General features: G+C 41.6%; 3 protein-coding genes across 16 annotated transcripts in view; 1 reads left to right on the top strand and 2 right to left on the bottom strand.

The window, feature by feature from the left end:
* The window catches only part of LOC105382920 (disintegrin and metalloproteinase domain-containing protein 11), a 388,227-nt gene extending 373,247 nt beyond the window's left edge, over window positions 1-14,980 (top strand). For 3 of the 13 annotated variants that reach the window (XM_048623415.1, XM_048623416.1, XM_048623417.1), the window contains 12 exons: window positions 35-212; window positions 4,118-4,271; window positions 5,323-5,461; window positions 6,785-6,934; window positions 7,167-7,178; window positions 7,780-7,854; window positions 8,109-8,167; window positions 8,355-8,563; window positions 8,896-9,077; window positions 9,349-9,525; window positions 9,848-10,039; window positions 11,024-14,841. In XM_048623415.1, the coding sequence (XP_048479372.1) occupies window positions 35-212; window positions 4,118-4,271; window positions 5,323-5,461; window positions 6,785-6,934; window positions 7,167-7,178; window positions 7,780-7,854; window positions 8,109-8,167; window positions 8,355-8,563; window positions 8,896-9,077; window positions 9,349-9,525; window positions 9,848-10,039; window positions 11,024-11,090 (1,594 nt within the window). In that variant the 3' untranslated portion in view covers window positions 11,091-14,841. Of the gene's footprint in view, window positions 1-34; window positions 213-4,117; window positions 4,272-5,077; window positions 5,184-5,322; window positions 5,462-6,784; window positions 6,935-7,166; window positions 7,179-7,779; window positions 7,855-8,108; window positions 8,168-8,354; window positions 8,564-8,895; window positions 9,078-9,348; window positions 9,526-9,847; window positions 10,040-11,023 lie in introns of all 13 variants that reach the window. The other 10 variants (XM_048623420.1, XM_048623422.1, XM_048623419.1 and 7 more) reach the window with 10 other exon arrangements.
* A 4-nt stretch (window positions 14,981-14,984) lies between these two features.
* On the bottom strand, window positions 14,985-16,764 carry LOC105382921 (dynein axonemal assembly factor 3 homolog). Its single transcript, XM_011552906.3, has one exon. The coding sequence runs from the start codon at window positions 16,541-16,543 to the stop codon at window positions 15,155-15,157; it is 1,389 nt and encodes a 462-aa protein (XP_011551208.3). The 5' UTR covers window positions 16,544-16,764; the 3' UTR covers window positions 14,985-15,154.
* Window positions 16,765-17,687: 923 nt separating this feature from the next.
* Window positions 17,688-25,848, bottom strand: part of LOC105382953 (adhesion G-protein coupled receptor G2) — a 33,455-nt gene continuing 25,294 nt past the window's right edge. Inside the window, exons 5-11 of one of the 2 annotated variants that reach the window (XM_048623379.1) lie at window positions 25,127-25,770; window positions 23,659-23,864; window positions 22,815-23,042; window positions 21,870-21,971; window positions 20,989-21,223; window positions 20,517-20,728; window positions 17,688-19,899 (exon numbers count right to left, since the gene is read on the bottom strand). In XM_048623379.1, the coding sequence (XP_048479336.1) occupies window positions 18,727-19,899; window positions 20,517-20,728; window positions 20,989-21,223; window positions 21,870-21,971; window positions 22,815-23,042; window positions 23,659-23,864; window positions 25,127-25,770 (2,800 nt within the window). In that variant the 3' untranslated portion in view covers window positions 17,688-18,726. The remainder of the gene's footprint in view (window positions 19,900-20,516; window positions 20,729-20,988; window positions 21,224-21,869; window positions 21,972-22,814; window positions 23,043-23,658; window positions 23,865-25,126; window positions 25,771-25,848) is intronic. The other variant, XM_048623380.1, reaches the window with a different exon arrangement.

A 25,848-nucleotide genomic window follows, 5' to 3' on the forward strand; every position in this document is an offset into this window, starting at 1 on the left:
AACTATTGATCACCCTGACCTAACCACATTCCAGGGCCACCACCGGTTTACCTGAGCACTCCGAGATCGGCCCCCTCGGGCTGGTGTCCGACGGCACCCCCTGCGGAGACAACCTGGTCTGCGTGAACCAGACCTGCACGTCCATCTTCCCCTTCATAGACCACACCAAGTGCCCAACCGACCACAACAACAACGAGTGTTCGAGCCGTGGGGTGAGTGAATATGATTGTTATTTTGCTGTTAATACAATTCATTCGTTTATTTCAGACAGAAGGTGCATAAGTTTTTTTTATGTAGAAAATATAAAATAAATAAATATATATAAATAAATCGTTGTAGTACGGTCTTGAAGATTGAAGGGATAGTTCCGTTTGGACATCGCCGAATGGAATAACAGCAGAGACCCGTAGCGCTGATTTTGCCATGATTTCTTTGGGCGCCCTAGATGGAGTTTGCAGAATTTCATAACTGTACCACAGTGATACACACATCATTAGTAGTCGTAATGTAATAACAGGTTACGGTACACCTATCTTGTGGTACCTACCAGAGTGATATATAATGTGATTTTTTAAATAAATAATCAGACATCAAAACTTATAACAAGACTTGCCTGAATTCAAATTGAAGATCCAAACAAAAGCTGACACAGGTGCAGTATCAGGAATACTTAAACTTTCTAAAACTACAAAACAGAATTCCGTAGCGGAGTCAACTTCTGAGCACTTCTAATAGTTTGAGAGGGCCGGGCGGTTGCATGTTATTCAATTTTTACCTGTCGCTTGTCTTGCTAGACAACTTTTAACAATGTTATATTCAGTTTGACTCGTCCCAGATGCCAGTCGGTGCATTTAGTTACAGTTTGTTTGTTTACATTGAAATTCAGAATTTATTTGTTTATGTCTTTTTCTACCCTTGTGTTTGACGGAGGTTGAAAGTTATGGAAACAAAATGCCGGGTTGCCACTGGAATAAGAATCTACCATGAAGCATTCAAAACTTGATATAAGGTACTGCAAAAACACAAAGGTACCCGCACATGCTATAATCATTAAATATTGGAACTTTTAACGTCGGTAAGGTAATTGAAACTCTACGTAGCTACTTTATTCCACAGTTCACCAATATCGTTGATTATTGGTTTAAATTATTTCCATGCATTGGCAGTCAGTGAACTGAGCAAAATTATTCAATACAAAATAAAATACACCCATTTTTCCGGCCACCGAACTACAATAAACATTGTCAAACAACGGTTATGAAATTCGAGTCGAGCCATTGTGTCCAACTTGATCGCATATTGCACGAGAGTTCACATCCCCGGGGCCTCGTGGTCGAGTGACTCGTACTCTAGTTCTTATTGTACACAGGATATAATTATATGCAAATACAATACCGTTACTAGTGTTTGCCTCATGTTTGCTGCAGCTTCTAGCGCAGTTCTAAGCTACTAGCAAACTTTATTGAACCCGTAGAGATATTCTTTATTTACTCATTTGTTTCTTATTTTTTATGAAAACTACTTCATCAGTTGAACTTCTGTAAAAAAATACGGACTTCATGAACGAAAATGAACAAAAAATCTTGCAAAGTTCTGTGTTAACGGAAAATTCCTACGCTATGAATTCCGATTAACACGGGAGAATCCAAATAGGCGTTATTTGCAACTATATTTTTTTTGCAATCATTATTTCTAGGTACACAGTAGTTAGTTGCAATGCAGCTATCGCCCCGGACACAATCCGCTCGCACTCTGATCTGAAATCCAAATGAAACGGTTGTTTTTTCACGGCCGGTATCGCCGGCATTCAATCCCGTGTACTTCTGATTACACAACCCCCGAGGGGGGGCGATATTGGACCACTTGTTATTGGATAGTTTCCATCACACTTTATTTACAACAAATGTTGTTTGGGTGACCCCCGCACCGCGTGGGGTCAAACTACGTGAATTCGACTGTGCTAAGCTTTGTTTGTTGTGTGTGACGAATTTTGTTGGGTTGCTGTTAGAGTTGATTTATTGTTTATGGTGTTATTGTGTTATGTTTATTCAGTTTATTAGATTTGTTGCATGACGGATAGATCCATGGACGGCTAAGGCGATTTTAATCATACGATACGTAACATAAAAAAAAAACTATCCTCATTTTTTCCACAATTATTTCATTTTCCACAATCAATAATGTATACCTAATAAGGGATAAAGCTGTGCTCGTAAATGAAACTGCTATGGTTTTTTAGTGAAGACCTAAGATTAGTAGGTGAGCCATGTATGATTGATATCGGTTACCGGGAAAAGTTTATATAGGCACATCTCTGGATTACCCGGCCGAGTGCACACGACCGCCGCCAGGGATCAGGGGGGTCACTACAGGAATCAAACGAACGAACGAACGTGAGCTGTCATGCCATCGATATAATTAATGCAACGAGATTACGAGATAGAGTCGTGGCTTCCCCAGGGCTTTGGAATTAAGGAAAAAAGAAGTTTAAGAGCTAACCACAAGTCTATCTCGTTGCAATAAACGTGCCGATTGCGTGACAACTCCCGTTCGTTCGTTTTTGGATTTCTCCAGTGACCCCCAGCACCTATGATCAACTCCGGCCATTACTCACAACTTCCACCGCGCTCTGTAGTCATAGATCTATACCTCTAGCTAGTCTATGCCTCTGTAGTCCCTGACTCGATAGTTCCTAATCCGCAAAGTTGCGCTTCGCTCGCAATTTGTACCGGATAGCTAATGGGATTTCATTCACTGATCCACTTAATTAATCGTAACTCCGTCACAACCTCACTGCTGAAAATCTTTGTGAGTCATTTTGAATATTACCAGTGGCTTTCTGTGAGTAGATAAGAGAGGTACTTACTAATTGTTTTTTTCTTCTATATAGAACATTGTTACTTAACGAGTTTTATTACGTATTTTAAGGTGCAAGTAGGCGGTGGACGACATTATACTTTGTAAAATGACGTTTGATTGACAGATGCTTATGCTTGGGGAAAAAGTCGAATTTCCCCTTGAAAACCAACAAATGACACATAAAATATATGGATTTGACACCCGAACACCCTGTAGATATAAAATGACTGGCGCGTGAAACAACAATATTGTCGCAGTCAACTGATCCCTAAACTCAAACACGATTATCGATTCCGCTAATTATTTGTTATGCGGAAAAGTTTCATAATAATATTTAGATTGAAAACACTTTGTGTGAACCAAATTAATATAAAGCCTCATCGCCATAGGCAACGGCGAAATTATTAATATTGAAACACAAAATTAACGAACCCCACTTTCACTGAGCAAAATTAAAATGTATTGCGCTAAAAGTTTTGTTTTGCTCTTATCGTATATTTCAATTAACAATTTAATAACTGTAATACCTATGACTAACAATTTTATCAACATTTTTGTTCCAAGAAAAATTAGCAATTAAGTATTTTATGTAGGCAGTAGGTAGATATACTCTACCGATGTTTGTTACTTATTAATATTATAGATACCTATAATTTTATTTTCAAGCACAAATCGGAAAATATAATGATAATATATTAAACGTACTTGTATTAACAGATTAATAACGAGAAGAGAAAACAAACATTGTCTTACATGGAATCTGAAATCTAAAGCAACCAAAAGCAACGTAAATTTAACTTGGAAGTGGTAAAACGGTTTTCCCTTATCCCACCGTTTTCACAGTATTATGTTTCACACTAGGTGCCTATTATAATTTTGTGGCTTCACAATTTAGCACTTGTCTAACAACAGATTTTACTTCTAACGTAACGTGCATACGACGGTAGACGAACCTATAAGACAGTATGCAATGATTTCTCGCTTCTTTCTGGAACTTATCATTATAATATTTTTTTTTTAATATTGCCAGCACCGAAAAAGCTCGCGCCTCTGCTGACACCACTACAAGTGAGGGGGCATCCACGTAGCTGCTAGCTAGCGTCCAAGCGCTGTATAGTGTCCACCTAGTGACCCACTTTGATTCCAAATGATGCATATCTAAGTTGTACCATGTACAATTGTACATAGTAATAAATGTTTGTCTAATCCACTCTCCACAACAATACCCCGTCTCACTCTCCCCTACTCTCACTTCCAGGTGTGTTCAAACGCCAACAAGTGCGTGTGCACCCGCGGCTGGACGGGCCCGGACTGCTCGCAGCCGGACGCGCTGCCGCCGCCGCCCACCCCCTGGGTGCCGGACAACGCCACCAAGGCGGCATACAACATGACCAAGAAGGAAACACCGTATGGTGAGTCGGAGCCGGTTGCGGAGCTCACCCTACACATCAAAAGCAAAATTTTGGACTGATTTATAGCCCCCGTTTTTATCAAAATTTATCCCTATATGGCCTATGTTCAGCATTGGACGTCCTATGGCTGAGATGATGATGATTAACCCTATGTAATGAAGAATACGAAATTATAATGATTATAAGATGAAGTTGTGAAGGTCAGCCGCAGGTCTTAAGGAATAAAGAAGGGAGGCAGATTATTGTTTCACCAGTATTATGTTCATAAAGAATATCTACAAAATTATGTGGATTGCTTTAAGACCTAGAGGTGCGCTTTCAGAACTATGTAACTTATTGGACTGTAACCACTGTTGTAAACTTGCAAAATTGGATCTTAATCAAGACACAGAATTGGCTGTCTAAATTTCTCACAATATTGGCAAATTCATTCATCACATCTTCACCTAATCACTTGCAGAATCACCTCGTATTTTACCATCAACAAACCATTGCTAATGCCATTTATAACACACATACTTATTGTGATGAAAATATTAATGATCCTAACTATTTTTACAGGTTTAAACATGTGTTCAAAATACCCTATCCCAGTCCTTTTAAATGAAACGTTAAGGTGCCGGGATGCGAGCAATGCTAGTTGCTACATTACCGAGCCGTAGAGTACAGAATAAGTAGACTTCGAGTCCGTAGAGTTAGGAATAACAGCCGTGCAATTATAGTAGCAGTGCGACAGCATTGGTCGCACCCGCGCCGCCCGGGGCAGGGCGCGGGGGCGGCGGCTAACGCCCGGGACTCTCTTGCAGGTGAACACAAGGGGAATAAGATGGGCACCGTGAACATGGTGTTGTTGTTGCTCGCGGTCGTGCTGTCCGTGTTCGTGGGGTTCGCCTGGATGGCGTACTGCTTCAGGTACTCGGTGTTGTGGTCTTGTGGCTCGTGCCTGCCGTGTCGTGAGTGTGGAGAAGCCGTCGCCGCCGCCCCCGCGGCCCTCGCCCCACCCCCTCCTCCGTCCACTTCCTCTAACTCATCCTCTTCTCTTTGGGCGCAGAGAACTACCACGGCTCGAACACGGTGTTCCTCGTGGCGGTGCTCATGTCTGTGGTAGGGGGGGTATTCATAGTATTTGCCCTGAGCGCTCTCTGCTACAGGTCAGTCGTAGTACACAAAAACTTCTCCCTGTGCCTAAGGTTAGTGAGCAGAAAACAGACCAAAGGTAGTCTATAAGAAGAAATTTAAATCGTCACCTTCGTATACTTGTATGTTTATTTAGACGTTAGCGTTGGTGTTTCTGTTGATTTTTTTAAAGTCGGATTGGTTGTTATGTTTGTTGCGATCGGTTGTTGTTGTGGTGGTAGCTAGAAGCGGTACTGCATTTGATCTGTGGTTCTGTGTCGCGGCGGACGGAGCATGGCCCGCCGCCCTCTCACTCGAGCGACACCTTCCCGACTCAAACCCTTAAGATTCTGGGCTCTTGGATGTGTGCATTGGCTTTATGTGAACTGTGACTCGTTTTCGTTTCCTTTCTTGGTCGTGGCTCGTCGCCCGAGCCCTCGCGCGGCGAGCCCGCGTCTATATCTTCAGCAAACTGACTCCATCCATTCATTCATTCTAACAAACATAAACTAAACATGAATGCCAGTTGCAGCCTGACAATGTGCATGGATGGTATCTGGCAGCTTATTAGTAACTCAATCATCTGAGGTATGTACTTAAAGAGACATTCAGTAAAACAAAGGAAGAATTTGCATAAAATGTTGAAGAAGATATAGATCGCCGATCACTCTACTTCACCATCACTGACACTATCTATAAATTCTCTATCAACTTTTGCACGAGAAGCGAATGTGCGATGCACGGATTCTTCTTTCAAGCAGCTGTCTTCTAGTTAGAAACGCCTAATGTTAAATTTAAGAATTCAGATTCCTTCCACTACACACATCATTTCCTTATTCATTTTAATATGACTTATTTTCAGTCACTTTCAAAATTTATACTTAATTAGAATTTACAATATCGTCGAAATATCAATAAAATACCTACAATGTGATCAGTAATGGAAGGAATCTCTGCTATAACTCATTAAGCTAAGATCAATCTCTAAATCTCTCTTTCAATGATTTCATGAAACATAAATTCCCATGAGGAATGAAACGAAAAGTTAAATTAGTCAAATTCAAAATTTTACCAAAGTGTCAAATTCGAAATATCCAAAAGCGCCAGTCTTTACTATCAAAATTCCAAATTTGGTCACGAACAAGGGACAATAGATGATGGATCAGCCGCCGCTCCTCTGACAGTCTCCAGTCCCGCAGTCTGCACTCTCTGCAGCGACAGCGCTCATCATCCACTGTGGCCTCGCTCAGCTAAATTCCAATCAGACCGCCCCTCGGAAACGAAAACCCCGACGTTGCGAAGGTGTTCTCGATTCCGACCACTGAGAGATCAGTGTTGTTTTGTGAAACGTAATCGATTGATCTGAGTGGGACGTTCCCACCGCACGCCTGCGTTAGGAAAAAGAGCACGGGGCCGAAGTACGACCCTCCGTATGTGAAGAAGCCGATAGCCAAGAGCTTCCCCGCCGGGTCCACCGCCAGCAACAACTCCCAGGAGGACGTGTCCATGGAGGCCGGCAAGATGCACTCCTTCAACAACACCTTTAGGTACGTGTCTCCACCGCCCTTACTGGTTAAGGCTGTCTCTCGTCTCTTGAGCTGAACCCTGTGTTTGTCCGTCAAGTCACTCAGTGTTATGACTACTTGTTCTGTAAATTTTAGTTCGAAGACAGCGTTTTAATGTAAATGTTAAATTAAATTGACACTACTTGAAGTTTTTGATAAGATTACAAAATTATGTTTCTTCTTTTTGATGGCTCTGGTCTTCTCAACTTAACAGAAATCTTTTGAGGTACGTTGGAAGCTTGTGGCGTGGTTAGAATTGTCAACGCCTCACGCTGGAGATATGATTATAAACTTGCCCTCACGATTTTTGCTTGTATCCACTCGCGCTTGAGTACCTACAGTAAAGCTTGGGTTCCTAAAGAACAATTGGCGAAATGATATTGTTTTCCTTCTGTGTGTTAAAGCAGTTTATTTGAAGCACAACATTAGGCGTTATTTGACACGCTTTATTTTTTACCTCTTCTTTATTTTGTATAAGTACCTACTTTAGATATAATACCTACAGCGGCAGGATCTAGAGTTTATAAGATTATATAGAACCCTACAGTAACAAATAATTTATTTAAGCAGTAGCAGCGAATTTTAATTAAGTACCTTACATCATCTGCCTTAGTGTTTAGAACAAAAATACCAACAGAAATGCCTAATACTGCAACTCAATCTAACTTTACCTGTTACGAATGAAATAATATTAAGTAAATTCACCATGAAATATATTATTCTTAGTTTTGAAATCACTGAAATACTAGTACATGTAAACCACTTAGCTTGTAGAAGAGTTTATTTGCTATGTAACTATTATTTATCCATCATCCACTAACTTTCAGCCGTGGTGACTCTCAACGTGTCATTTTCAGACATGGAAACCACATGTCGGCATCTGGCAGCTCTAGTAGATACCCGTAAGTACTTCATCCTTAAACTAAATTATTTTTCAGTAGCGAGCTTCGCTTTGCCGTATGGTTATTCCCCGTCGAAATTTGTCGATGCGAACCACAACAAAAAATACGAAGTCGCAGACATAATTTCAGAAGAATGTAATAATAATTTTACCTTATTCACACGTGATAGGTATAACGTATCTAAACATCGAACTGAATTTATATACAGAACATTGAATTTATTACTTATTTCCTTTTGTATTTCTCCGTTCCAGCGAACACAAGCAAATGAAACGTGTCCACTCGGGAAGTGAGGATGAGCCAACGCATTCTGGTAAGTTTACACTCCTAATCATCATGATTCTTATTTTTCTAATCATATTATTTCCGTGCAACATTCTTCATCCTTCAACTATAAAACTATTCAAATCCTGTATGACGAATAAGCAAAATGTCTTCAAGTCTTCGAAACAATCGAAAAACCTAAAACCGAATTAACCTTTCCATTCCCAAACTTCCAGGCGAAGAAGACATAGCATTCATAGACGTGCCAGGCGGCACGATATCCAAGCTGCCAGAGAAGGGCATCCTCAAGAAGCACGGCTACGGAGCCGTGGATGGGAAAGACAAGTGGGGTGATGAGGAACACTCGGAGCACCTGGAGGCAGGCTCGCAGTCTGACGGGCAGGAGCCGCAAGGCGCCGTCGCTGATATGGAGTATAAGTTTAAGGTGAGGTTCTGTAGATCGTATCGGGTGGTGGACTTTGGGAGGGGTCTAGGTCCAGCAGTAGATTGCTGGTGGCTCAGAAAGCAGCAGCAGAAGAAGAAATTCTGATCTGTTTTGTGATGGTGTTTACGGACTTGTGATAGAAGGCAGCTATACAATAAAGCCTAAGGGATACCTTCCACGCTCTGATGCTTTCATATTTGTTTATTAGTAGTAGCTGAACTCAGAAATCAGTTGTGGGTTTTCTTAATCTACTACATAAGTGGTGAATTATTATTCAATCCACATTAATCTATGATTCTCTTCTAACCCAATCCCTCCTATCTTCCCACCAGGACCTGAACGGCTACCACGAGGGCATAATCGAGGCGCTGAAGACAGCGGCGGCACAGCGAGCCAGCGTCGGCGGCTCGGCCTGTGGCTCCGGGGACCTGCGAGCTCTGCAGGAGTACGAGTACAAGCGGGAGAGGGCGCCCAGCGCAGAGAAGATACATGAGATTGAGCTTAGGAGACAGAGGTGAGGGTGCAGGATTATGCTAGTGGTGTGGGGTATACTGTAAAGGGGGTTTGGCGATTAATTTCGAAGTTATTCAATGAAGCCTGAAGGTATGCATTGCAGATTATAAATAGAAAATTTTTATTAGCATAAGTTACGTAGGTACCTCCTTTTTTGTAACTTATGACGAGTCTATTTCACTGCTAACTTCCCGGGAATTTCGCAACCAATTCAAAACCAAAATTAGCTAAATCAAAGACATAAACTGTGAAACTACACACACAAATTCCAGGGGCGAAGAAGAAGAAGAATGCGGTCCGATCCGGATCCGGAACCTGGAGGACCTGATCCGGCAGCTGGAGCACCACTCGAGCCGGCACATGAGTCCGTCCGGCTCGCAGGACATCCGCCAGGACGAGCCGGAGCCCAGCAGACACTACCGGATCGAGGCGGCAGAGGCGCAGCCACCGTTAGTATTACTTTGTTTGTTATGTAGTGAATTGTTACAGTGTGGAGGCGAAGTTTTGGTTGTGAGCCAGGTTATCAGATGCAAATTGCAACACCCCAATTGTCTTCAGCCAGTAGTAACTTGCTTCACAGCATGTTAAGTATGAGACATACTTTGGGGGTATCAAAGCGTGTTATTGCTTTGAATTTTCTGTAATCTTACTGTTCATAAAGCAATCCTAATAGGGGAGTACTTTCTCTGACTCAGTTCTTTTTACATCATCATCACGACCCATCAACACACAACATACTTATAAAACACTTATATTATCTTTCTTCCCCAGTTGCCGGCGCAACCGCCTGCCCCCCGCGGAGGAGGAGCCCCGCTTCCCCTACCCGCGCTTCCGCAGCGGCAGCGCGCGCCACCACGCGCTCCCGTTCCCCGCGCACGCGCACCCCCGCGCGCCGCCCGACGACGACGCGCTGTATGAGACAGCTGATGCTGATAGGCTGAGAGACGCTCCGGATAGCGAGAGGTGAATATTGTTGGGGTATTAAGTAGATGTTATTTTGAGGATTGAGGGTTAGGTGGTTGTGGATATTGGCAGTGTAAAGCAAGGTTGAGACTAGTTGAGAGAGGGAGCTGGTCAAGAAGAAGTCTTGGGTAACGTTATAGCTATGTTGACTTGAATTGCTGGTTGGGTGAATAAAAATGGTACGATCTTGGGAGTGAAGTATATTTTTGGCTGATGACGATGATAAAATTTTTAACCATTCATATTAAAAACTTGGTTTATAGTGTCAATATCCACGAAATACCTTTAATCTTGGTGAATCTAATAGATACGGAAGTACCGTGCACAGTTATATGATGATGAGCCAGGGATATGATTGCTGGAATTGCATATAAAGTGAAATTAACGAATATTTTTTACTCTATTATTTGGTCTCATAACTGTGCGCGATACTTAAAACGTTTTTAAGATAGAAGAAAGAGTACACGGTGGACCCAAAGCTCGCCTTCCAGTTACAATACACTGATTCTTTTAGTCTTGAGGGTTTAAAGAGCGTCCTGAGGATAAAGAAGGTACCCAGTAATGTATTTTGAATTTCACTGCTTCGTTTTACAGTAAAAGTGCTGTAACATACAAAGCTTTATGTAGATCTGATTTGGAGCGATTTTTATAGTACCTTTCATATTATATTTATATATCACTAGTAGTTTTTGATCTCATTTAAATTTTACATTGTAAAATATATTTTAGACATTATCAGATGATAGACAACATCATCAAATAAAAGATAAAGCAACCTAGATGCTATATAAAATCCGAGACATTAAAATTTAGAAATAACCATAATAAGTAATCACTAACCTATACATCATTATAATGTATCATCTTACACACATTACTGTTAGCTTTGGCATTACTGCATCACCCTTATTCCGTAGTTCTCATAGAGGTAGTTTGTTAGATAGAACAAGAAAAGTAACTTCAGAATTGTATTCTTTGTTTTAGTTCAGAGGCAAATGCTCAATATTCAAGTTCGACTTCGTCGACAGTCCACAATAACATATTGCCCTAGTGGCGGCGAGCGAGCGACCCCACCGCCGGACAACCGAACACCAGACCCCACCCATGAATGCCCTTTAACACTGGTCTCATTGCAGAAACTACACTAACTAACTGCCAACTCCACGCGAGTTCTAAGGTCCGACACTGATACACAAACGTGGCCTTAGACAGGTCGTAGTGAGACCACAGAGTCCAGAGCTGCATAAAGCCTCATTTCGAACTGGCCGGTTGTAAAAGTAAAAAGGAAAAATAGTGGGTTCGGTGGGACCTCGGAGCTCGCGCCCGGCACCGCGTCATTCAAGTGCTGGTTGTTTCAAAGCTCGACGACAGTGAGCCCGGTGTGCGAGTGAGGCGGTGTCGGGCCGGAGCTAAGGCCGCGCGCTCCGCAGCCCCGCGCCGCCGCCGCCTGCCTGCGCCGCGGCCGCGTCGCCACCCGCATCCTTCCCCGAGTACAAACACTGAGGCGCTGCCACTGCCGCGCCACGCAGCTCTAGCCACGGGACTACCAGCGCAACCCCTCCAGCTCAACAATAGAACATCCTCATCACCTGTGGCCATGGACACGGCTACTACATTGCGGTCTTCAAACACGTTTCGTTATATCACACCAGCCGTCAACCAGTCGGGGATCAGTGCTCGGGCTTCTGTCGAGGACGATTTTAAAGTTTAGCGTAGAGACTCTGACCGCACGCGCAGGTCACAACACATTCTAAAGTTCTTTAAGTGTTATTATGTAAGAGTGGCGCTCTGCGCATTTTAAAGTGTATAGTTACTACGAAAAGTGATTAGAGAGGTGTGCAACGTGGAGAAATCGCTTTGTAGACAAAATAATGGAACAGTGAATTATATACCCAATCGCTACCAGGGTGACAACACGTTGGTTTCATAATTATTAGGATTTGAATTATTCATTCTACAGAACGCTTTATATAATAATCAATAAATCTTTCAAAACTAGCCTTTCCTCCATTTTACACACCATCTCACCTTAAACGTAGTCTGCAAACTCTTAAGTTTGTATGATAAACGTATAGATGATAAATGATAGATACCTAAGTCGTTACTAGAAACAGATACCGAATCGTCTAGATAGCGATGGCTTGCTCAACCCAGTACCGACGGACGAAGCGCCGCGAACGCACGTAGTGTCATGTATAGGTACCACTTCTGATTGCACAGTTAGGATAATCACATTAACAGATAGGTAACTGTTAGAAATGATCACAATAAATCTCACTTGTGTTGTAGAATGATAGTGGTTTGATAGTGGGCCCGTCGCGAGCGCGGGTATATGTACGTCACATGTGTGTACGTGACGGGTGTACGTCACAGATGTGTACGTCATGTATGTACGATGTACGTCACTCTGTGACGACTCCTAGCTCGAGCGGTGTGGCCCCTCGACGATGTATACTTGGAGCCGCACCTAGATATATTGTTAGCTCATCAGTGAATTGTAAATATTAATGAAGTGTAAAGTACTAATCGCACTTTACATAAACAATTATGACTGATTTTTCAATATTAGTATTGAAAATGTAGCGTTAACTGTTGAGTGTAAGTTTCACATGGGAACGTTGACCGCCGCGCCGCTGGGGCGCGATATTTGTTACGTTGAAATGTTTAATTATATTTATTCAATTTAAATCGAATACGCTTTATACTATATATCTGTTTATGAGCCGATTGCGCGCCAGCGGCGCCGCAAAGTGTATGTCTAAAATAACTGTAAGTTAAACTTATCGTCTAGTGAGCTATAACATAGCTGAGGCTATAACGTATAGCAGAGGCTATATAACATGTAGCAGAGGCTATCATATACATAGTGGAAGAGAGTGTTGTACGGTGCGAGGTCTGTTTCGTCGAGCTCCTTTTCATTTCGCTTTCCAACTTCCGACTCACAGGCTCAAGTAGCTTATACTTATTAGATAGGTGATAACAAATTGAGCTGACATGATGAAGCAAAGCTTTAATGGACTTTTTGTTTTTGTCGATCCGTGAGCTCGGCGACTGCGCTAAAATGGGGAATGTAATGTTATGTGCTTTTAATTTTTGACTAAATCAATGGAAGTGGCGAGAAGGATAGATACTTTATTTGCAAAGACTGTGGAATATGCATATTTAATGATACTGGACATCTCAGCGAACCGTCCCCGGAGAGCAGAGCGCGCTGCACCGCGGCTCCAGGTGTGGGCACCCCCAGATATGGGGCGCAGATAGTTGGCGCCCCCAGCCCTTCCCCGCGGGCACTGACCCCCCTCGCCCCTCCCCCGGTGCAGCTGCGACTCTAACTCTAACTTCAGAACACCAAATAAATCACTTATTTACATACATAAGGAATTCTTTACCTAATAAATTTTAAAATATTCACAACATCATTTTACCAAAATTTCTCAAAGATCTCGACTCACCGTGCACCAATAATTTCTTAAAATTAGTATTTGATAGTTAACAACATAAACTCATATTCTAAATAAAGTAAGGAAAAACCTATAAAGTGAATTAAGCGTTATTTCAATTTTATCAGAATATAATTATATTATTATTATTACATTAAAACGAATTTACACCGTTTAACAAGATGTATAATAAAGATGATGTTATAGTTTCGTCGTTTACTTTATTATGACAATTTAGAAGGTTATAATTTGGACAGCGGTATCGCTAGGCTAGGTGGCTCGCCACACACGTAACTAGTAGATAAATTACTAATACTCTTATATAACCAACTCTTTACCACTCTTAAAGAGTTTTAAGTCGCTGCCATCGCGACCTATTTCACGTTAGCATATATATAGATACCTAATCGTTAAATTTAAGTAAATCTAATTAGATTATTACAATCTCGTACAGGGTAGATGTTATTTCAATACTCTGTAGCTGGGTGCGACGGTGGCGAGAGGGTGGCGTGAAGTGATCGTGTCATTCTAACCAAGTTAAAAAATCTCCATGGTTTTAAATTCTTATCTTATTTGCTCAGCTCTCCAGCCTGAGTTCTAAAACTTCAACACGTGTGGTCACCCTACACCCTCACTCACTCGCGCGCCATGCCGCTTTGTTATCACGCGCAAACAATACCTAAATGTCCAATGCTGTAAAGGTTTCGTCAACTTGCAGTAAGTACCTTAAATTGTTGAATGTGTTTTTGTTTATCATAAAGTCGCGAAAGTCGTACCCAGCAGGCGTCGCGAGCGCTCGTTCTTCCACAAACCACGCCCCGGGCCCAATGGGGTCGCTGTAGGTTTGTAGGCCTAAAAAGTCAATTGTGAACAGCGCCGAACATCAATATTATTGCTCAGGGTGGTTCTACACTGCGCCCATATTCACAGAAACGCTCAAAAGTGAGACTATAAGCAGCCAGTTGATAATTATGTACTCGTATGTACTCTACTCCATCCAGCACTTTAGCAATGAGACGAAGTGTCGAGGAGTTGAAATAACTGCCAAAATTATAGCATATTTAGCGTAACCGTGTAGCTCTAAGATTTTAACACCAACTTTTAACTTGGCTGCACAGTCTCTGTCTCTAAAGTATATAAACTGTGAATATTGACGCAGTTGCATGCAATTGAAAATAACTATTCATAGGAATCTATGATATTCGATAAGTGAGATATTTAATAAGACACTTTCAACTTAGATTGTTAGTAAGTAAATAAGAACCTGTACTTCTGATCTTCAAGACACTATGTAAAGTGATTTTCAATTGCAGTTAGCAATTTCATACCTACCGACTTACGTATTTAGGAATGTTAATATTAAGTGATATTATGTAAAATAAAAATACGAATTTTAAACGAAGAACGTTGAGACGTCATAACTTTCAGTTTGGTTTTGTCCTTGTAAATATGTTTGCTATATGATTTCATAAATGAATGTAACATATTAAAGAAAAATAGATGAATACAAATTTTATAAATTGTTTTATTTATCTAGTTCAAAAGATATAACATTTTCAGAGGGTGGAAGTAAAGAGAGAAGAAATAACCTTACGATAAATAGATAATAATAACTAATTACGCTTCAAATAGATAAACAACTGCCTTCATAAACAGCGTAACGACTGCAATAGTTCTACGTCAAGGGATCAACACTCGCACTCTTCCTTTTAATGAGAAACCTGGCGCAGTCGTCTGTAGTCGGATCGAAACTGCCCAGCATGACCCCCTGGGCGGCCGCAGCAGCCTGCAATATCTGCTCTCCATACGACTTGACATCGTCTCTTTTCAACTCTGCCATGTACTTCCTAGACTCCATAATGACCATTGCGTCGTCTCTGGCCATGGACCACACGCTCGGTTTGACACGGGGCAGCATGTTGTGGCCGACAAATATGCCGTGGAACAAGCCCTGGAACTGTGGCTTATGAGGGTACTGCTCCAGAGCAGATAGAGACAGGAAGTGGACCTTGCCGTAGTCCACGTCGATGTACGTGTCCCGGTCCTCACGTAGGAGCAAAGGCGCCTCTGAAATATTCTGAGCTTCTGATATCTTAGCATCGATGTTAGTGAGCACAACCATTCCTAAATTTTGCTCCGTGTTCAAATTGAGTGCGTTGCTGTCCAATTTGTCACGATTCTCGAGCTCGTATAGCAGCCGCATCACGTTGCGTTCAGTAACGTCAGTGGCTCTCTTGTAGTTGCCGCCGTGAGAAGACTTCAGCATGTTTCCATCGTCACAAGTCAGTCCGAAGCTGATGTACGGAGACGTGACCAGGTCACCGAGGTAACCTCGGTGGAGAAACCTCTCCCCGCACTTGTAAACACCAGCCCCGAGCGTCGTGTTAGGGCGACTCACTTCTGTTTCCAGCCACGTGAAGGCCACTCCGTGCTCTCTGAAATGCTTGTATTCGTGAAAACAGATCTGACTGGCTACCTCCTTTAACCTCATGTGGTAATCCCAATCGTAGACTCCTACTCTTGAATCGTATCTGACTCCCAAAGATTGTCTGAGCCGCTGGTCCCATAAATCCGTAGCATTGAACTGGTTTGTATTCCCGGTCATCCAAAAGTTCATAAGGTTTTCCATGTAGTCCTTCTCTCTGTACTTCATCTGTTCGACAGATATGCACGGCAAGAGTAAGTTCATGTATTCAGAGTTGGTGATCATGTTTATTAGCTGTCGAGATTTAGCGGTGAGGTACCTGGATGTTGATTGACGGAGGAGCAGATTTCCGTATATCTCCATGAATCTTCTCGTCTTCTCGAGGAGGCCACATCTGGTGGTTTTCTCCATGGCCAGTGACAGAAGGAGGGCCTGTCTTGCCGCCAGCTCCGGACAGCCGTCGATGACAAACAGGTTCATGTACCTCCGTTCATGGCGGTATGCTTGAGCCAGCGTCTTCAGGAGGTGTCGGCCATCGCAGCCTCCGACCACCAGGAAATTGAGTTCGTAGGCGCTGGTGTCTCCATGGTTCAGGAGCTCTTCCTGCAGATCCAGCGCGGGAGTAATGCCCCAAAACATTTTGTTGTGTCACTTGTCTCCTCACCAGTTGTTTGTGCACAAATGACGGACGGCACTGTCACGGTTCGTCATGGCTACGGCAAACAAATGCGAAATGGAGCGTGAGTATCATTGGCTCGGCAAAGGGGCGTTGTCATGGCAACCGATATTTATAAACTAGAACGTATCCACGCGAATCTCATGAGATGTAACCTTCATCGAATCGTCCACCGTTTAACAACCGAGAGTTTTTTTTTTGTTATAAGTGTATGCCTACCTAAATAACCAATATGATTAGTTACAAAATTAAAACAAGTTAATTAAAAAAAATGATTTCATGCCTTGACTTCAGACTTAAACCTTCCTTGCGTCCTTTGATTTTATCAAAGCGCGCGTCTCATTTTTATTTTTTACGAACTACCTTACGAAGTCTACCTTCTTAGTTGATAAACTGCTCCGAGTCTAATGATTTATTTTTGCGAATGATTATTATGGATTTATTCGGAAATGCATAATAGTGATACTGTAAGATTGTAAGTACTGATTTAAGAACGCAACGAAATAACTGCTGCCTACGAGCTTCACTTCGCGATTATTCGCAAAAAACAAACGCGTATCAATTATTAGATTTCCGGGATAAAAAGTAGCTGTCTCATATAATCAATTATATAATATATAAAATACCTTGAGCTATGCAGGCTGGCACGACGACGTAGCGTGAGGGGCTGTGAAGACAAATCCGATAAAGTATTCACGATCACTCGCACACTCACACTTCTGATTCTTTCAATGTAATGCACAAATTTATTCCTATTTTATAACAAAACCCGCATCATATAAGTAAGTATTGCGAAGTATCACAAATTAATCCGATCACGAAAGCACAAGGGGTGCTAGAAACGGACCGACCGCGACCGATGAAGAGACGGAATAAAATCCGCGAGTGAAAACTACCCTACATATATTTTTTTACCTACCCCCATCTTTTAATAAAAAAAATATGTGTCTTGGATCGGACAGTAGCTTATGCTGCATATGAATAGACTATGCGTTATTCCAGGGTATCAGCTCCCTGCATACTACCAAATAACATGAATATTTGTTCAGTTCTTCGTGAAACCGCTACGTTAAAATAAAATTCCGAAGAAAGAAGAAAAACAACTTCTTAAATTAATGATACATCATTATTTTTAATAAATAATAGTAAATGCATCTGTGATAATACAACTCTAGCATAAAATATATAACTTAGTTACTACGTACATAATTTTGTTCTGTACAAAGAATCGAAAACCAATCGATAGTAAAAGATTATACACATATGGATGGGAAGGGCAAAGAAAGCCTTTATATCAATAAAATTAAGCTTAATGTCACGAATTCGATTTAATTTCAGAAAATAATTTAAATTTGATTTTAAATACTCAATAAATTCTGTAGATATAGACAGGTATTTACAAAATTATGATTGAGGCTTTCATGCTTAGACCTCACATATGTATAAGTTGATTAAACATTACTTTGTAAGTTCCTTAGTTACAAAATTCACGTAAATATCTTATAGATTAAAAATAAAATATTTGGTAACTCTCTTAGCTGCTCGTGTTATGTATGAATAACTTATTATTACCACAGTAGGTAGTGCTTTGATTTGAGATCGAATCTAATACTTTGAAAACAGCTATACTTAATAACTTAAAAAATTAAGAAGGAATGTAAGTCCTAGAAAAATATACCTAGATTTCTTCTTACAGACTAGGCATAATTTAAGGTTTTACAGTAGTTATAATTGTTATGAAAAACATATCCTGATTTTTAATTATGACTAATTTGCCGACATAAACAAAATTGATCTTAAAATTACCACATTTATCTTGTTTCTTACTTTGTATTTCGTTGTTAAATAAACATTTAACGTTTCAATAACATACCAATCTAAAATACGTAAATTAGTTCTAAAAATACAGCTTATATTTAACAAGCCTAAGAATCAACAAGCACGAATAACGCTCATAAATAACAATACTTTATTTAAAGTACATAAAACTCTTAACTAACCCTATATTTGGCTCTACACAGAAATAGCACACAGCTTAGACCAACACATTAAAGACGAAAAGACTAGAAAACGACATTGAAAAGTGCACTGGCAAGAAATCGCTACGCTACATTTGGAAAGGGTTAGAATTCCCGAACTTTCTTCGTCAGGAGAATCTGGAATCATCGGATGTGGCGAGAGACCTGGGTTTTGAAGCCGAGGCTTCAATAGAGGCGGTGCCACGACCGCTGCCACCACGCCAGCCCGGCCCCGAACTCTTGGCATACGTCGATGACGTCACCGGAACCTTTCTAGTCTGCTTAATCTTCAGCTTATTCAACCACAGATCCCTCGTCTTCTTGTTGCCGACTACAAAGAACACAAACAGTACGAAACCCTGGAATGTTGCCGTGAAAGTGAACAGATATGCCCCGATGATATTTGAAGCGAACAGGCCAAAGACCCAAGGAAGACCGAACAGGAAGACGAGGAGACAACTGACTGTAGCGCAGCGCAGAGCTTCGTTCGTGTCGCCGTGTCGCTGGATCCGTCTCGAAGCAAACACAGAACGCACTATTAGACCAAATAGAGTCCAGTTTGCGAGTAACATGAGGGCTATAGGTGCGTACACCGTCACCCATAGAGCCACGCCGGTCGGGTAGCAGAAACTCCCACTCGGGGTCATCTCTTCGAATCTTCCCGCGTACGAGTGAGGGGAGATGGAGAGAAGGATGCCGACAACCGCGCAGGGGGTGCCCCACGCGAAGGCCGACGCTCGGAGCAGCTTGTGGGAAGCGTCTCGAGTAAACACTAGCACGAGTCTTCGATAGGAGAGTATAGCAGCCACTAGCATCCAGCAAAACGACGCCAACACCGAATAGTGCATCAACAGACCTAGTAACATGCAAGGGATGTTGTACTCCGTGAACTTAGCAAACGCTGTAACCGTGAAACATAACGCTAGAAGTAGAATAGCTACACACAATTGCAGCCAAATTTTGTTGCTGAAGTCCCGTCTCCAAGACCTAAACAGCAGCGCGGTTACTCCCACCATAAGTATGCCAAGAATGGACATAAAGCATCCTATCAATGACAGCACCTCTAGGGCTGCCTCGTTGGCTTCTGAGAAGACGGTGGCGGGTATGAGTATCTCGGCGAAGTGGGTGAGATGGTCGCACTGGCAGGTGTCCAGCGTGCCCTCAGTGGTGGCCCTGATGAAGGTGCAGCCGTCCCGGCTCCAGGTGCCGTTGCCGTCGTCGAGGAACTTCCAGTAGGCGCAGGCGCGGGACGTGTTGCGCTGGAGCTCTGAGTCCATGGGGCGGAAGTGCAGGTTTATCACCTGGGAAAGCGTAAATATTACGATTAATTGAAAGGCTGGTTTATGAAGTGGCTGGTGAATTCGTTAAACAAATGCAGTTATTTTACCCTCAACTCAATTACTCTTAGGTAATTTATTTACCATCTTCATATAGCATCATGTCGGTGACAAACTCAAGAGTTAAAGTAGGATCTGTTACCATGATGAAAGGGATGGCCAGTCAGATTAGCGTCTATCGTTAACTGCCTAGACCACGCCGGATGTATCCTAACTAATATTATAAATGCGAAAGTAACTGTGTCTGTCTGTCTGTCTGTCTGTCTGTCTGTCTGTTACTCTTTCACGCCAAAACTACTGAACGGATTTGAATGAAATTTGGTATACATATGGTATAGACCCTGGGAAAGAACATAGGCTACTTTTTATCCCGGAATTCCCACGGGCAAACTTTTTAAGGCGAAGCGAAGCTCGCGGGCACAGCTAGTAAGGAATATTTGATATCTCAATATAGGAGGTTCCTTTTGTTTCGAGTGTACTTTAGGTAATAGGGTTACAGCGGTTAACCCCTTAAGACCAAGCAACATTACTACTTCCTTAACCACAAAAAAAGTTCAGATGTTCAGAAAACATTCACTCACCTCGCCCTTAGCAAACTCCGTGACATTCTCCACATTGACACTCAGCACTCGGCTATTCACAGCGTAGTGGTCCATATCATCCGCCTTGTGGAACGCGCGGTCGTTGCGGAACACCACGAAGCTGATGCGTCGCTCGGAGTCAGAGACGGATTCCGGTAGTGTGACGACCACCTCGTTGGTGTCTGACTGCAGGTTGGTTGAGTTCACTTCGTCTGAAAGTGGGAGAAGAAATCGGTTAGTTTAGGTTAAAACACAGAGTTTATATAGGGGGGAATAAATAGAGGTGCTATATGAATGCTATAGGTTGCAAACGAGGCGAACCCATAGACTTACCATCATTAAATGCACGAGATGAGAGCATTTGCTATGAGCTGTATCCTGCCATCATTTTACAGTTTGAGGCCTTTAACGGCGTCCCATTATGTTGCTGCAGATTTGTGTCTATACCCAAGAGAACTCCAAAACGACTCACCATTAATAATCTGTATAGAGTCAGTACTAAACGCATCGGTATCTCTCGCCAATATCTTGAGTCCCCGCACCGGCGCATCAGGCGTGGCATCTGCCATCAACAACGCCACATTGTTCCTGACTGTGGACATGGATGCGGACCCGTTGAGGTCCACCCGGGACCCGATGCGGTCCAGTAGGCGGAGGAACTCGCTCGGGATTTGAAGGTCGTCGTCGTTGTCTAGGATTTCGTCGACCTGGTGAGGAAATGAAAATGTTGTGGTGAGATTGTTATCATTAAACTGTTTATTGGAGATAAATATACTTGTTGGTACAGAGGCGAACTTAATGCAAATAGCCTTTTCTTTCATTTAACCTTTGGTGTTGTGGAGAGATTTAGAGGTAGTGCGATAAGTTGAGATTAATTAAGTGCAGTTGAGGATACTGAGGATACATACATCATATTATTTATTTGTTGCCAGAATCGTTTTTCATTTTATGAGCAGATTTGAAAACAGACTTGTAATTTCAAATTTGGTACATATGTGTTGCCGGATGCGTCGATAAAATATTTTGCTCAGATACGGATAAAGCAAAAATATTATCTTAAAGATTAATCTTACTGTAAGGTTTATCGTAGGTACTTGTCTGATAAAGGTAGGTATGGGTGAAAATGTTGAGAAATAAAGTTGAAATAGAAGAATGAAACATATTACTAGTTATAACAAAACAAATACCACTATCTCAGGTTCTTGCCTGTTAGATAAGGATAAGAGTGAAAATATTTGGCAGCATCAGGTAATAAATAGAAACATAACATAATGTCGTGTGTGTCTGTTTCAGTACCTAGTAGCTTAGTAAATATTTCGTTAGTTAACTTAATTTAGTATTGGTAAATCTTACTTGAGTGAAAGCGCTATCAATGTGTTCCACTTTCAAGGGAACAGTCTCGTCTTGCAGCAGTTGTTGTAGATTGTCCATCACGTTTTGCAGATTTTCTTCTGGCTGTAAAGTAATAAAATAATCACTTATGAATCGTCAACAGCAAAAGTAGACGGATATAGGTCTCGTGGTATCTTTTTCTCTGTTTTCCTGAGTTATCCTTCACACTATATTCCGTTTCCGCCTCTTCAAATTGTTAATCATAAATAATTTTCTTCTTCAACGAAAGATCATTTTACTTTTGTAGTCGACTGTGTACATGGAAAATACGGCATTCAACAACAGCACAATCAAAAGGAAATACCTATCGTAAACAAAGTAAACAAAACTATTATTCATACTCTTAAACTCAACAAACACATGACAAGATTGTTAAAATGTTTTAATTTAAAACATCTTAGATAAAGGTACATTCAAATTAGTTACTTACTTAAATAATTGAAATGTTTCGTAGGCAATGCAATTTTATTCAAATGGTACTTTAATGGTAATGGCATTTTGATGGTTCATGGATGGCCGTTTAAACCGCAAGCAATGAGTCTGCATTATGATGTTTCGGTTGAACACAAAGCTCTAATCTCTACCAAGCCCGAAGAAAAATTAATATTTCTCTTTAATATATAAGTCAATGTTTCTCTTACATAAAGTCGTATTTGGGCTATTATCAGATATGGGACATTGTAGAGGAGTAATCTAACCAAAGACAGGACATCATGACACGACTTAGTTATTTTTTCTAATTCCATAAGTACTGCAAGTAATAGGAATGTTGATAATTTTAGTGAAGAAGGTCAATTTTATTATTTTCTGTATACTTAAGTCTATCAGTCTATCCCATTCATAGTCCTGTCTTGGGCTAGCCTTCTCTACATCACACAGACTCTTGCCAAAAAGCACAGCACTAACCGTTGGTGGCGGCACCGGCATCGTGGTCGGCGGACTAACCGATGGTATTTCCGTTGTCGTTGTAGTCTCTGGAATGTTGTTCACCGTCACCACCTCTTCATCTTCTTCATCATCAACATCATCATCATCATCGCTGACCGGCTCCACAGTGGTGATAGTGGTAGATGTTACGGTGGTGGGTGGGTATGTTGGTGGGATGGTGGTTTGGGGTTCCACTTTGTTGTGCGTCTGCAATGGTTTGTGAGGTTAACTTAGTATGGGATGAGTTGGGTGAGCTTTATCGCCAAGGTTGAGTCAGCAACATAGAAGCGCAAAACATTTCATCAATAATTTCCTGTCGATCGATCAGTTGTCGAAAACTTCCGAGATTCGATATTATAGATGAGTAACTATGCTGTGAGATGCGTATCTACAGTCTACGTATTATCATATTGATCAAATGCTTCGTAGGTATGAGCATTATGAAGAAGGTATGGTTAGAGAATATGACTCAGTTTGGCATATGAAATATTATTATCGTGCTTAACGTATTATGAGGCAGTGGGTAAGCAACAAAATGAATCTTTTAAGCTGACTACCAATGAACCCATTTGTCTATACTGTTCTAGAGCACTGCACTAGGATTCAAGCCAAATTTTATAACAATGTAGGTAATAAACTAATAAATAAGATAAAAATACTATATTGTGATAATCTGATCGTCTTGGACTGGTAATGTTGCAGTGCTGCTAGATTGCTATGAAACGTGCACCTCACTATTATCAAGCTCCTTACTTTACTTAGGGACAAGTCTGGATTAGTCCAACTAAAACAGCGAGTAAGAACACAAAAAAACGGAACATACCAGTATTGGCACTGGTCCACGGACTTTCTCCGTCGGCTCAGCCACAGTGACAGTGGTGGTAGTGGCGTAACTCATAGAGGTCTCTACGAGCTTGGGTTTCTTCTCAGTGACGACACAGTCGGGCTCCTGAGTGGACACCCACTGGACACCCTCGTTGAAGTCTCCTACGCACCTGTGCCGGGTGCACTCTTGTATGGTGGATTCGCCTGGGGAGTTGACATTAATTCCATGTTAAATAGGTTATATCATACCCACAGTATTTTATTATTTAGTGAAGACTAAAGATATATCACATCATACATCTGTCACTACCTAGGAGATTTAGCTGGTGGCGTCTATATGTATATATGTATAATAAGCAAGGTCGTATGTATAGTGGCAATTTTTGGGACGGGGATAGCCCCATTGTATGTCCAGTGGCCGTAGGATAGACGTTGAACATTGGTAATACTGTTTGATAGAAGGATGACACATCAAGCTATCAACAGTTTTCATCCTACAGGATTACTCAGAATGATGCGTGCAGGTCTTCAAAACACATATAAATTGCCGCAAATTACACTCCCGCCACCTAATGACCTCTGACTCTCTGACTTACGGATACAAATGGAATAATTATCTTATACACTGCCGGGCAATGAAAAAGTTCCACTCACAAAATTCCGACAACCAACGACCCCAATTTTTTCAGAGATTCAATTTTAAATTGGAACAAAATATTACCGATTTTAGTTGGTAATATCCTAATGCTCTGATAAATGTACTTCAATGTTGCAGAAGACGGCATTTAGCTAGCCTTTTCCGTTTAGAAGTAATTTAGTGCTTTTCTGAGTGGAACCTTTTCATTGCCCGGCAGTGTATTATCATTGCAGCGAGTACGTCGTTCATGATTAAATGCTCACTCTTTGATGCTCCGTTTCTTACAATCCGTCTAGACATGAATAAGTACCTATATTCTAAGTTTTCCTTCATTTTCCCTAACAATAATGACCCTATTAAGCAACGTAATAACTTCAATTCTATTGATTTTTCCTGACGTAAAACAGCTTATCATTTAACTAAGCAAATCTAGGTTATTAGTTGCAACTAGGAGACCTAGGCCCGTTACAATGTGGTCTAGAATTAGATACGGTCGTACCTAATAATCTTATGTCGTGTACGTTACATAAATTATGCCCTTAAGCTTACAAGACAATAAGTATAGTTACTTGCTTTGACCTACTATCATACAGTTTGAATGAGATATCAGTGCAAGTTCACTTTTTATAGAGTTCAATGTCAATGATAAAAGATGCTTAAATGATTTTAAATGCAGTCAAGTACACCCGAACTCACTGATGTATCGGTAATCTATTTGAGGCATCAAATTTCAAGGAACTCAAATATTTTGTTATACCTTAATGGGCACTGGGAACTATACGGATCGAAAAAAATACAGTGAACATTAACAAAATAACAAACAACTTACCCAAAGGCAGTTGCGGCACAGTCTCGAAGCCTTTGCAATAGTAGGCGGGCTTCATGAAGACGATCTCGAGCCCCTCCCACTCGCCCGGAGGCACGGGCAGCATAGTCGGGGTCACCAGGGCATGAAGCAACGCCGTCTTGCCATCCAGAAACAACCGCTTCAGCTTCAGAAACTGCAAAGCACCGTCTTTCGCAGTCGGTACCGTCGTCGTCCTGTCCCTGAAACCCTTCAAAGTCGCCTCTGCGTTGCCATTGGCTAATTCAAAGTCGCCGTATATCTTCGAATACATCGTCCTCAACGATATAAAATCTCCTAGTTTCTTCGACCAATCGCGCAGAAGCTTGTCCAGGTTCTCGAATGTGTATTCGACTTTGACTCTGATTTTGATGGCGTAGAGGTTGACGACAGAGGTTTTCTCCCTGATGAAGAGCTCTCGGTTGGACTCGCTGACGCGGTAGTTTCTGGAGTCGGCGTGGATGCACCAGTAGTAGCCGTCTGTCAGGGGCTTGAGGACAAAGTCGTTGGAGTCGTCCACGCGAGTGAGGGAGACCCGCGACGGGTAGAATATTACTGAGTCAGAGAAGCACCAGAGGTTGTTGACAGACACTAAAGAGTCGCTCACTTCTAAGCGCAGCTGGCCGTCTCTGTAATATCAAAATTGGATGTTGTTGGATTTGATGCTTCTAAAACTAGATTTTTGAGGTATTCAAGACAGTTTTTTA

The sequence above is a fragment of the Plutella xylostella genome, chromosome 10 (assembly GCF_932276165.1).
Source record: "Plutella xylostella chromosome 10, ilPluXylo3.1, whole genome shotgun sequence".
Taxonomy (NCBI): Eukaryota; Metazoa; Arthropoda; class Insecta; order Lepidoptera; family Plutellidae; genus Plutella; species Plutella xylostella.